At 33.7% G+C, this 13,928-nt stretch overlaps 1 protein-coding gene across 1 annotated transcript in view; it reads left to right on the top strand.

Moving 5' to 3' along the window:
* Positions 1–13,928, top strand: part of LOC124535914 (heparan-sulfate 6-O-sulfotransferase 2) — a 115,005-nt gene that overhangs the window by 24,867 nt on the left and 76,210 nt on the right. Inside the window, exon 3 of the mRNA XM_047112319.1 lies at positions 2,955–3,052. Coding sequence (XP_046968275.1) covers positions 2,955–3,052 — 98 coding nt within the window. The remainder of the gene's footprint in view (positions 1–2,954; positions 3,053–13,928) is intronic.

Raw genomic sequence — 13,928 nt, 5'->3', positions numbered from 1 at the left:
TCAACTGCTATGCTGGATGTAGTGTACACAGATCTGTAATAATATAGTAATTATTATTGGACTTATATTGTATATGGGTATATATTTTATCTGTGTATTTATGTATCTGTCCCCTCGAGTGACACAAATCGCGGAAAGCGCGGGAATATAAAATATATGATTTGGGCGCGGGTGAAGACGGGGTGTATGCACAGCCAGTGGATATTTAAATATAATATATTTTTATATGTTACTTGTAAATCGATCTTACAATCATATATGTAAACATTTCAATGGGTTTATTTGAACATAATATAAAATATCGATAGTGTACGGATGTGACCACAATCAGTTGGTGACGTCTACTCGTATTTTGAAAGCTTATTGATAGCTGATCAAAAATGAAATCATGTTATGCTATATAAGATTTTAAATTAACATGGTTAATTTTATTAGTACAAGTATTTAAAACGGGATGTTTACCACATTTTTTTATTTGGTGGAGCTCGATATTACATTATCTACGAATGTCTTGTTCACGAGACTTATTATGCTTTAACCGAGAAAACTTTTGTGATCGCCATTCAACAAGATTATTACAAGTAAAGCTATCGATAGTAATCTAGATTGTATTGGGAAGAGCCGGCAAGATATTAAGCCACTTTATCTCAAAGTAATTTATAGACATATTCTTATCATCGTATGAGGTAAACTTTTTATAAATAGCTACAGTTGTCGTTAAGAATATTATTAGTTTTTTTTATAATTAATCTTATGTGTAATACGAACATGTATTCTGTTTCACGACATAATTAATTGATATGGTATTTCTTATGTCCATATGTTTGTGGGACAAACATACATACACATAACTCTCGCATATATAATACTAGTGGTTGTCCGCGGTTACGCTCACGTTTTAGAGGTTTGATTATCATGTGTTAGGCAAAAAAGGATTTCCTTCCTTGGAGTTTAAATTTGCTACATACCAAATTTTCATCAAATTCGGTTCAGCGGTTTGGTCGTGATCGATAGACGGACAGATTTACTAGCTAGAGACTCTCTTCGGGATGTTTTTAACAGAGTAGGAATACTCACTGTTGCGTCGCAATATATTTAAAACAATATCATGTATATTCACAGTAACATTGATCACTTTGATAAAATCAGTGATAATCATTGTATATGCACTAGAAGTAAGGATAAGCTTATAACGCCAAGTTTCCGACTCCGCAAAGTCAATAAATCTTTCTTGGGGCAAGGTATCCATTTCTATAATAAAATTCCGCACACATTTTTAACTTTGCCGTCTCGTAAATTCAAATCGTTTATAAAAAATACATTCGTAAAAAAGGCGTATTATTCGATACAAGATTTTGTAGATGATAAAAAAGCGTGGAATTAATACCTGTTGACTTCCAGGCAGGATATATTAATTTAAAAAATTGTAACTACTGAGTTTCTTGCCGGTTCTTCTCGGTAGAATCTACTTTCCGAACCGGTGGTAGCTTCACTTAATTGTTATATGACGATTCAAAAGTGCTTGAAAAAGCCCACTTGAATAAAGTATATTTTGATTTTGATTTTTGATCACATTTATAATATTAGTATATATAAAATGAGTAAGATGAACGTAGATAGCGAATATCGATATAAACTTTTATGAAGGTTCCATCGTGGCTCCACAATCGCCGATAACCGTGCCTTCTCCTCGTTACCGTAATCTTTCCTAGCTCCATGTTACCAACAAAGGATAAATGTATTCAGACCCGACTTTAATTTTATACCTACTGTATGAATATGAACACTTTCGTATAGAATCCTGTTAAGTCCGCATTGTTCCTTAACACTAACATCCCAGCACTTGTTAAACCTCCATTGTTGGTAGGTACTCGGTACGCGTGTGAATGGACGTGGGGTGTGTTAATGTTAATGGTTACATGCATTCGTTTTATCGATATCGCCCTTATTTACATTTTGAAGCTTTTAACGTTTTAGTTAGGCTGCTATGTAAATTGGTTCTAGAAAAAAAAATTCGGATTCATTCTATTTTTATTGTTAAAAGGATTATAGGCCTACGTTAATATATCAGCAATCCGATTCTGTAAGAATTCACTTCGTATATCACTCGTGAAATTTTGACAATGTTAATATCGCCTATACTATTCAGTCGTGTTTTGTGGTGAGTTTCGAATTTCTTCGAACAGAATACCTCTATAGTTCAACTATATATGTGATATCTATCTTGGTGATTTTATTTTACTGTTTATTCCTGTTTATTTAAAAATCATGCTTGTCTAAAAATGTATCCTAGTTGACAGATCTTTTATAATATTCAAGGAAAGCTTCAGGTTGTCATGGCAACTATCTAGGCACGAAATGTGGCTCTTTTGCAGTTAAATATATTTCGCATGCAAAACGGCATTAAGTTACTTGGTATTGATGTTATATCTACTGAGTTGATGATATTAAAAATAGACTCTCAGAACTTTACTTATCATTATAGTATGTGAAATTCAACTGAATAGAGTATTTTATTTATATGTAGAATGTATATCCAATTAATGTTATACAAAAGTATATTTTGATAATTTTACTAATCTTCCATTATGTTATTTTTAATAGTATAAGCGTTTTAGTTAGGAGTTTATTTTAAGTAAATGTGGGGTATTTTGTAAGATTTTTAGTGATAGTGTAAGGCGTTTGTCCACGCCGGATATCCGCTCCCGCGCAACGTTACTGATTTCGCTGGTAATTTCCGCGCCCGTGCGAACTCGCTTCAGAGAATCGCCGCCGCCGCCCGCAGGGGGAAATGAAAACGCTTTGCATTTTAAATCGCGTGTGTGTTATTGGTTCTTCTGATTTAAACTTCTTTGAGTTATATTTTATACGTAACTGTGGCAACCGCGATGTGCCCCGTCACTATGATACAGGGTGAATATTTAAAATATTCATTGCATTTTTTTTCTTTGCAGAGGCCGTGTAACTGTCAACGTGCGCGTAAACGCTGCCATTGTTTCCGACCGCACAGCAACGAAATATGGCTCTTTTCGAGATACTCTACCGGCTGGAAGTGAGTACCTTTTGTCTACGCATTCCATATTCCCACATGGCGGCGAACTAGAATATGAATAACCTAAAAAATAAACGATTCTCACAGTTTTTTGTTGTCATATGTTCTTCGATTCATTTCGTGGCTGCTACTGTGACAGCTCTAATCTACACGTGTCTCAGCTTAATCTCCGAACGTGAACAGCCATTTGATGCGTTGCTAGATATATTCAGAATAATGTGTAATAAATTCATGTCATCATAACAATTCGGAGGCCTGAAATTTAAATGAGAATTGTTATTGGTAGACACAGTGATTTGATTACATCAGCTCGGCGCCGGACTCGCCTCGTCCTCGGTCTTGACGGCGGCTCGTCCCGTTTCGGGCATGCAAATGTGCCGAATATGCGTACTTAGTGTACAGCCATGCAAATTACCTCTCCAGACTATTGTCCACCGCCCTTGGGGATTATACGAGCGTTCCATTAGACGTGGCACGAATAACTGATTGAAAACGATTTTCGATTTGACTAGTCGACTAGAATTTACAATTCGGCGCTCCAGAGGCTCACAAATCAGAAACCTTTTTGTATTTATAGCTCTTCCGGAGGCCCATCGGGTATTGGTAGCGTATAACATACGAAGGTTGCGTAATCAGGTTCACGTGTTATGCTATTATCCCTAGTAGGCACGCGTACATTATGTTGATTAACATTGACGGTTATTTTTGTGTTAGGCGCGAACAATTGGTGTTGAATTGTTAATCGTTGATTAGATCAAATTCGTAGCACTGCCGCCGGTGGCTCATTGATATGCTTAGCGTGTGCGGCGTAAATTAACGTACCATAACGTAGATTGTTGATTTAAACATCGGCGGTCTATTGAATTGAAAACACGTTTCCTAGCTAAATTCATCATCGGCCTACTGTTTCCAATGGTAACGATATTTAAAGGGGTTTTCAAGGTTACATTAATGCTATTCTATAATCCCTCGAGTTACGATAGACAGCGCTCGAAGCATTTAGTCAACGATAAAATATTTCTTATCTTACGAATGAGGCTGCAAGTTGTTTGTTTTGTAATGTTTATTTTATCTCGTAAGCGGGGGTTCTGAACAACGCGACGGTACTTATAGTATATTATAAACAATCGTTTTGTTTTGTGGTCGTATAATGTACATTTTCGACATTAAAAGGCTTTCGATAACACCATCAGTACAAAGGCCCATCATTTAGACGATCGGCTGGAGACAAACTTATACTATCAACATAACGATCCATTGAAAGACTCTCGACAATGATTATTTTATTCAAATATTTACGCACTTCGAGCGTTTGATTTAAGTGTCCCATGTATCACAGATATATCCATCTACGATTTGTTTGTATATCTTTGTTCACTTAATATATTTACTGAATATTTTCCGTGTGAACGCAATTACCATTTTTTTTGGAAAAGACAATTGTTATTATTTAGTGATATTTTTCTGTCCTCAGCTTCATATATTTATATGATTTTGTTAAAGTTTTTAAGATCAGTCGAGATCATATATTAATTATGGTAGGCAGAGGTATAATAACACAGGCAGCACTATTTTGTTCAATCTCTTTAAGCAATTGTCTAAGTAAATTATTTGTTTTGTTTTACATGGGTAGGAACCCTATTATCTTAATACAAACGAATTTAATCTCGGGAAAAACTAATTTCGCTAATCTCCTTTTTTTAATCACGAGGAAGTCAATTAGTAGAAAAGTATTTGTATATATTCCCTCCTGGGCAAATTCCTCTTGTTTTCCTTCTGTAAAATTTTAGAGTTGTTTTCTGTGTAACGGATTGGCAAAATACCAAATAAGTCACTTGGTCGTAAATGGCCACCTGTGTCCACAGACATACGTTTAGTTTTCGCACGAGGATTCTCTCGCGTTTAAGTGATTGCTCGTCAGGTTTAAGGCATGACAAAGTAGCCTATCTCCTCCCCCTCTCTATTAAACCACATTTGCTCAGATTTGGTTCAGTGATTTGTCCTTAAAAGAGCAGCCAAACTGACATATATTTTCAAAGTGCTGACGAAGAGATAGATATTAAACTCAAAAGTATTCTTAATGATGAATGGTTGGAACCTCACCAGAGCCTTTTTTATGATATATGTTGGCGGACAAGCATATGGGCCACCTGATGGTAAGTGGTCACCATAACCCATAGACAATGACGCTGTAAGAAATATTAACTATTCCTTACATCGTCAATGTGCCACCAACCTTGGGAACTAATATGTTATGTCCCTTGTGCCTGTAGTTACACTGGCTCACTCACCCTTCAAACCGGAACACAACAATACTGAGTACTGTTATTTGGCGGTAGAATAACTGATGAGTGGGTGGTAGGTACCTACCCAGACGGGCTTGCACAAAGCCCTATCACCAAGAACGGTATCTTAACTAAATTTCTCAATGAACTTTGTGCTAAGTGAACGCAGATTACATCGACGTTAATGCAGGGAAGGTTTTATCAATCAAGTTTAAGAAGATTAATGTCATTCCATTGACAAAAGATGTTAACTAAGACGAAACAATGAGAACATCAACTATATTTTATTCCGAAAGCTATTTAATCATGAATGGGATTAAAGTATTCCAGTTTTGATAGTTTAGAACTGAAGAATGCTTAGAAGCTTAAGATCGTAAGGTATTTTTAATATAACTGATGTCGTTACCGTTCCCACGGGTAATAAAGGTGTCGTTACTACAGTCTTGTAGCTATTAATTCGGTAACTCTTCTCCTATAGACCTCCCAAGGCGTCTGCAGGCGGGCGTTCTCTTAGCCCTCTGTCAAACAAAAGATAATCTATAAAACTTAACAAGCGATAAACAACCGTAATTCTATAATCTTTAGATTTAAATGGACTATTCTTTGTATAACGTTTCGTGAATACGTTATTCTAGTTCCTCGAGATTAACTTCGCGTCATTCTTGTCTGTTTGTTTAATATGGCTTGTGTAAACGGGACCTTTAAATGAAAGTGCCATTGATGTATTGTGTGGGTAACAATTTTTTCGATATTTTCTCTAAATATAAAAGTTTTGCTAATATTGGTTATAGTGTAAATAATATTCTGAATAAACCTTTTTTCGTACATAATACATAACATAAGGGTGTAATTACATAATATAAAACAAAGTCGCTTACCGCTGTCTGTCCCTATGTAGGCTTAGATATTTGAAATTACGCAACGGATTATGATGCGGTTTTTTAAATAGGTAAAGTGATTCAAGGGGAAGGTATTTATATTTAATACATGGACGATAATGTAAAATGTTACTGTTAATTTTAGAAGTTTCTAATGTGATATCGTAAACAAACAAATTATTTAGTATATTTAGAATAAGTATTGGATGTGCAAAGCTGGGGCGGGATGCTAGTTTTAAATAAAACTAATTTTAGCACGAATTGCGATTAAAGTATTATTTTGAACTATGTTCGAATATGTAACGTTACAAAATGATACGTTTCTGTTGCAAAGTTTCTTTTTTTATCCTATATATTTGCTAAATGTTCCATGTAGGTATATTTTTTGTTGAAACATTTCAAACTTGAGATATAATTTCTAATTTAAGTTCGTCGTAGAGTTCGATTGCGTTCGATTTTAACGAGTACGGTGTCTATCTCCGACCCAATCTATCACGTCTCCGTACGCAGTTATCTCTCATCGTAAATTAACTCAAATTATCTGTCGCCATGCTACCCGGTCTACACCGCTGGCATATTGTAAGCCATTACTTATATTCTAAACACGAAACCAATGTTCCGCTCAGAGAGGATGGGGCTAAATTAATTTGTGTGTGTGTGTTTTTTTTTTCTGTACAACCTTGCTGTGACGTGTACAAAAAGCGTTCAACGATATTGCGTCTCGGTTTAAGTTGAAATTTGATTTGGAATCGGTCTCAGTGCGTTTTTGTGGATTACCGATGGAAATTGAACGAGATCTTCATTACATTTTTTTTTATGGTTGTTTGGTTAACATTTTTTAAGGTCAATGTTGTTAATACTTTAAAAGACGTATCACTTCGTACGGTAACCGATATTAGTTGACAATTTTAAGCGTTTAGTGATATGTTAATGGTGTTGCTATCTCAATAAATAAATTATACTGTTACGCAGTATTGATTTAGTATTATTATTTTTAACGAACTTGTTTTAAAGGTATAGAAGAGGAAAGAAACATTACACATAAGTAAGAGTATATGTGTTTGTTGTGGTATATATAAATTGACTTATACACACATTCATAACTTATACTACACTGATAATTTCAAATTGAGAACATCGAAATTTTGAATAGGGTAAAAATTGTGAGGTCATAATTTTGTTTCGTTTATCAATTGTTTTTACAAAAACAAAGTCGAATGTAAATGTTCATTCAGTCTTACACTACAGTTTAATCCATCTCGAGAACAAATGTGTAATGAGTAAAAAAATACAATGTTATAAAATGAGAGAATAATTAATTAGCTGGAATAAAAAAATAATAAAAACAAAAGTGGGCGTGTACTCTGATATTACTGTTCTGTTTTTAATATAACTTCACGATTTTTAATATACATGTAAATTCGCTATGGAGATAATTAAAAAAGAATCCTTTTGTTACCATCTAAGCGTTTCGCGTTAGCTCGCTTCCAAAATCATCTTGTTAACGTTTTCAATTTTCATTTCCAATGTAATAATATTAAACGCGTTCTATATCATGAAGACACGAGCTCGTCCCGTGAAATAATACTCTGAAAATAACTCATTTACATTTAATTCCTTGCTAAGTATTTATCATTGTCCGTCTGTCTGTCTTAGCACTGTTTGCTTTTGGTGTTTTCTATACAATTTAAACTCGACACTTAAGTAGTTTAAGTTTTATTGGTTTTGGATCAGTCACCTTTTAAAACAAACAATAATACTGAGTATTACGGTAGTATATTTAATAAACCTACCCCACTACCGAGTAGATTGATATATTACGATGCATAATTGTATTTCAAAACAATATTGAGTTTCCAGTTTTCGGAAGAATCGACTGGAATCTACCAGCATTGATGCATGATTATTATTCCTTATGATTTTTTTTTTGTAAAAGTAATTAATCATATTTAATTTATTATTAATTAAAATGGAATTAATTAGTCATATTTTATTTTAATGTTTGTCTTACCGCTTTAGTAGTTTTTGTTTATTATGTGTAAATTAATTGTAAGTAGAGATTTCTAAAAGGATTAAAGTTCGTTAACTCAAGCTTCGTACATAAATCGATGATTTTTATCTCAATGAGTCATTTATACTTAGCACGCTTGTCCTCGTTTCACACGACATTGGTAATGTAATACGATTAATAAGCCTCGCTTATACGTAACCACTCTATTTCTTATGATGATGATTTTTTTTTTAAATAGAACACAATTTTCGAAAACCTTATAAATATTTTAGAAATTAAAAAAAAAAAACAAACGCGATATGTTGCCTATGTGAAAATGCCTTATTTTGATTTACGTTTTATTGCAACTGAGTGAATGATAATACTGAATTTGTTACTAAAATTACTATTTGTATGTGTGTGTAAACTCGACATAATATATCGTCTACCTACACGTACTTATCTTTTATTAGACGTGTCGTGATATCTTGATTAAACGACATTTTTAGCTTTTGTTTTGCACTTATGTTTTTTTATACGTTTTCGTTGATTTGATTTTTTGTTTTTGGGGATGTTTTTGAAAGTGGGATTGATTCGCACATTACGGATATTGAGGAATTGATATATCGATTATTTTCAATCAAGGCCCCCCAGTGTTGCAGAGATCCATGGTCAGTGATAGTCACGTTCCATCAGATGAGGCCCAGGGTAGCATGCAACCCATGCTATTAAAAAACATAGGATATATATATATCTATATATATTAGTTGTTGTCCGCAGCTTTACTTGTGCTTTAGAGGTTGGTTGTCAGATGTTAGGTATTAAAACCTAAACTGTGTAACAATTTTTTGTAGATAGACCGACATACTTAGACATAGTTAGACTTTCGAAGTGATAATATATGAAAAATATTTAATATTATGGATTTTAAACGAATATAGAGTGTAAACCACTGCGTCAGATTGGTTTTCGATTCATCTCATTTCATAATACATAAAGGAATTACTAAATAAACCTCCACGAGACAGAAAAAATATCGAAAATTGGTACGTGACAAGCTACAGTGGAGTAACTCCCCCTTTAATAGGATAAGAAGTCTCCTCATAGCAGTTGGAAATTTATCTATTATACTATAACTATTTTGTAATAAAATATTTTTAGCTTGCTTGACATTACGAAGAAAAATAAAACTTCATAAAACCAATGATAAATCTTATTAAGTACAGATTAAATAATTTTAATTTAAACACGTAGGTATTCAAGCGCCATGCGCATAAAAGAAAAGTTCTCACAAAAGCAATTTAGCACAAACCGGAATCAAATACCTACATTTGAAAAATCGAATGAAATTTCCCACAAAAAAATGTCATTTCCGATTTAGCTTCCAACCCCATTGAATCCGACGCTAGCGAAATTGTTAGAGCATTGGCGTACAATATTCGTAAATTAAAATTGACAGTACGTGTAGTGAGGGAAAAAAAAGCGCGACGGTTTTCGAATTTCGAATTTAATTAAAAAAATGATACACGCGACCAAAAAAAAAAAAAACAATTTTTTGTTTTATATTCTTTTTGCTTAAATTGAAATTTTTCATTTTGTATTATTTAATTATCGAACAGTTTTTTTTATCTGTTGTGTTTAGTTGAAAGTTCAATAGTACGTGAAAGATATCAAATAGAGAGAACAAAGAGGTTTTAATTAGAGATTAGAGACGGCCGACTAATCGGCCTCTTGATTTTTGCTTTGCACAGTTCAAAGCGGTGATTTTGTGTTAAGATAAAGTGTTATTGTTCATTAAATTGAAAGAGCTTAAGATAATTAAAATAATGTTTATAGAGCTTAAGAGAATTAAAATATCAACATTTTTATAAAGTTTTGCGTATAGAGGTTTTTTGACCAATTGGTAAATTATTTATATTAGGTCGAGTGTAATCTAATACCGCATAAAAGATCTTAATTTTTCATGTCCAAATTTCTTTGCATTTGTCTCTCAGTTTTTATAAAAAAGAACCTTAAGAATCTTTTTGAAAGTATTACAAAAATAAAAAAAAGATTAAAAAATAAAAGGTAATCGGTGCAGTTGTTTGCAAGTTATGGTGTAACCAAGATAAATTGGAATAAGTATTTGTTTATATAGATAGATAAGAAACGATGTCAAGTATCGAAATCAATTTTCCAATATCCAAATTTTACATCGTATAACGAACTGCGCTTTGGCGATCGCTTTCGTAAATAGTAAGCACAGCTACTACGGAATACATTTATATGAATAAAGTCTTTATTTATGTCAAGGCAGACGGAATCAATAACCGGGAAATTTTAAATCTCGACGGTAAATATTTTCGTATAAATTTTTCATCAGCTCATAGTGTATTTATTTTATTATATTATAAATAATGTTACGAATCTTTTAGACAAGTTTTCTTTTGTTTTTTTTTTTCATGATATAGGTTGGCAGACGAGCATATGAGCCACCTAATGGTCACCATCACCCATACACAATGATGCTGTAAGAAATGTTAACTATTCCTTACAATGTCAATATACCACCAACCTTGGGAACTAAGATGTTATGTCCCTTGTGTCTGTAGTTACACTGGCTCACTCACCCTTCAAACCGGAACACAATCGTACTGAGTACTGTTATTTGGCGGTTTAATAACTGATGAGTGGGTGTTACCAACCCAGACGGGCTTGCACAAAACCCCATCGCCAAGTAAAGTTCTTATTTAAATCTAATCACACAACAGTTCGAGCTATTCAGTTATTAAGTGAACCATAATTTTCCAGTGAACTAGTGCCAAGAGTGAGCCAAAGTAAGCCAATAGAAGATCAATGGTTCACATGTTATACTTTTCAACAATTATTTGAGTATAAAGTATGATCAATATAGCTTGTAAAATAAAGTTTTATTTTTACCCATAAAGCGTTAATCTACACTTGTTAAGTCCTTTCTCCTGACTGACTATAAAAGCGTAGTCAAAACAACTGAGCCCAGAAAGGTGTAACAGGATGGAGAAAAGATTTTCGGAAATTTCAGGTGTAAATGGGAGTTGTGGTTTACACGTTCGAAGCCGGGGCAAAGCAGCTAGTGACTAGTGTAAGACGGTTAAGAATGAGCTACGTTTGTGCAGATTGATTATTTACGTGACGTATGTTTCCTATTCGAAATTCAAATAAACAAGCAGCTGTCATTTAATGTACAACGTCCCACTGTTGTTACATCATCGCGCGACGGACACCAAACAACTATCTTTATTAGTATGATAAACAAGAAACTGGAACTATCGCGCGAATTAATCGTTCATTGACCTCTGCACCACCAACCTGCACCTTGTTATATACAATATGCCATTATTCGATGAACTTGTTCATATCGCTGGCGAAAAACAATTAACCTATTAATGTGATACTATTATGAATTTTAGTCGATATCGATTTGTTGGTAAGTACTTGTGTCTTATCAACGCTTCAAATTTCACCTTGTAAATCATAGCTGTCGTCTCTGATAATAGTTATTTGTAGTAGTTCATTGAGCGTCCGACTTTTTAATGGCCTTTTGACGTTTATCTAAAGATTTCGTTTCGACATATTTAAGGTTTTGCATAGTAAGCTTATCGAAACGTCAATTTTATCCTCCTGCGAGTTTTGTTTGAAGTTAGCCGACCGTAAATCTACTAAAGTTTATCTTAAGTTTTACTTTAGTTTGAACGTTTATGTTCTTTACTTTTCTGGCTATGACCTACTTGTTTTTGCACTGTACTTATAATAATAAACAAAACGAGTCAAAATGCATAATGTTAAAAGTGTGATTTTATTATTCGATAGCAATGTTACATTTCGTCGATGGGAAGAAAAGCTTAAGCGCCAAAATTGTACTTTTGCAAAATGAGATTTGAGGAAAAGTTAGTGAACCCCATTTTTCAAAAATATTTAAGTATCTCATTAATGAAAGGGAAGAATAGCTTAAGCGCCAAAATTGTACTTTTGGAAAATGAGCTTTGAAGAGGAGTTATTAAATCCCATTTTCTAAAAGTTAAAAGTTCCTTTCTCACCAGTTACGACTTGTTATGTTAAAAACATTAACACATTACGATGAAATGATGAAAAGTTCGTATAAAAATAAATATCCCAGAAACATAACTCACTTCTGTTTTGTCTGTGTGCGTGTCTGTCCAAACGACTTGTCTCACTCACATAAGTAAGCAATTAATATTTCGTCTTTCCAAGCACGATTGCGATTCTAAATTATTGTGTGAGCCTGTCCTGCTTCTTGCTCCCGACCATAAAAAAGCTATAAAGAGTTACGTTATCAATACACTATGTTATATGTTCATTTAAAATATATTATAACTGAACACTTGTGAAAGAAACGGTCATTTATATAATGTAAATCCATTGGGTATTATAATGAATATATTTTTTCATGAAAAACAAAACATAATCATTTTTTTAACTAATTGTCATTCATTTACGGTATTAATAAAAGGCTAAAGGCCTCCTCTCCCTTTTGAGGAGAAGGTTTGGAACATATTCCACCACGCTGTTCCAATGCGGAACAATGTGTATTCTACCAACCCGCATTTACAGGCTGTTGTTATTGTTGTTGTTCCAATGCGGGTTGGTGGAATACACATGTGGCAGAATTTCTATGAAATTTGTCACATGCAGGTTTGCTCACGATGTTTTCCTTCACCTCTGAGCACGAGATGAATTATAAAGACAAATTAAGCACATGAATTAGTGGTGCTTGCCTGGGTTTGAACCCGCAATAATCGGTTAAGATGCACGCGTTCCAACCACTGGGCTATCTCGACTCTAAAGGTCGTACAATCTATATCTATACTTCTATACTAATAATATAAACGCGAATGTTACAGTGTCTGTCTGTCTGTCTATCTGTCGCTCTTTCACTATCAAACCATTGAATCGAATTTGATAAAATTTACTATGAAGCAAACTTGAAGTCCAAGAAAGGGCATAGGCTGCTTTTTGCCTAACACATATATATATAGCAACCCTTAAAACGAGCGAGCCGCAACTGACAACTAATATTGAATAAAAAAATGCATTATACATTTTCGAGAGTGAAATTTTTCTTTTGAAAGTTCAATCGTACATAAAGCGTTAATGGGTGTAATTAAACTCAGCACAATAATTTTATCCCTTCGGAATATAATAGAAATGAATTTTCACGTACGAAGTTTATGTGTTCGTTCGGAACTTGAATACGTTTCTATAACTTATCATGTCATTGGAGAATATCGCCTACAAACTCGTTAATGTAATTTCAAGTATTTAGTGAGTGAGTAATGAGTTATTTAAATAGAAATCCCATATAATATATCGCTGGTGGTTGACCTAGCAGGCCTCTGAAAGTGATTGGTGAAGTTATTGCAACTGTGTATTTTTTTATTGGCGTGTGTGAGCCAATTACATAGACATCTTCAATGGTACATTTAGCAGTAGATTGACGTTATAATGAAGTGTAAAATATATTATTTTAAATATGATAACTTTTCGTTTTGATGGCTCAGGGACTGTAAGGGAATTTAACCATTCTATACATCGCCTATACGCACCGAACACTGGAAGCTGAGATGTTATGATCCTTTTGACTCACGCTGCAACCTGAAATACAACCCGAGATTAGCCAGAGTAAAAAGATAGGTAAAAATAAAAAATAAAATGTTTTTTGGTATATGTACCGTGTTTGGTAAAAA

This window comes from Vanessa cardui, chromosome 2 (genome assembly GCF_905220365.1).
Source record: "Vanessa cardui chromosome 2, ilVanCard2.1, whole genome shotgun sequence".
Lineage (NCBI taxonomy): Eukaryota > Metazoa > Arthropoda > Insecta > Lepidoptera > Nymphalidae > Vanessa > Vanessa cardui.
This window is presented reverse-complemented; position numbering and strand designations above follow the sequence as displayed.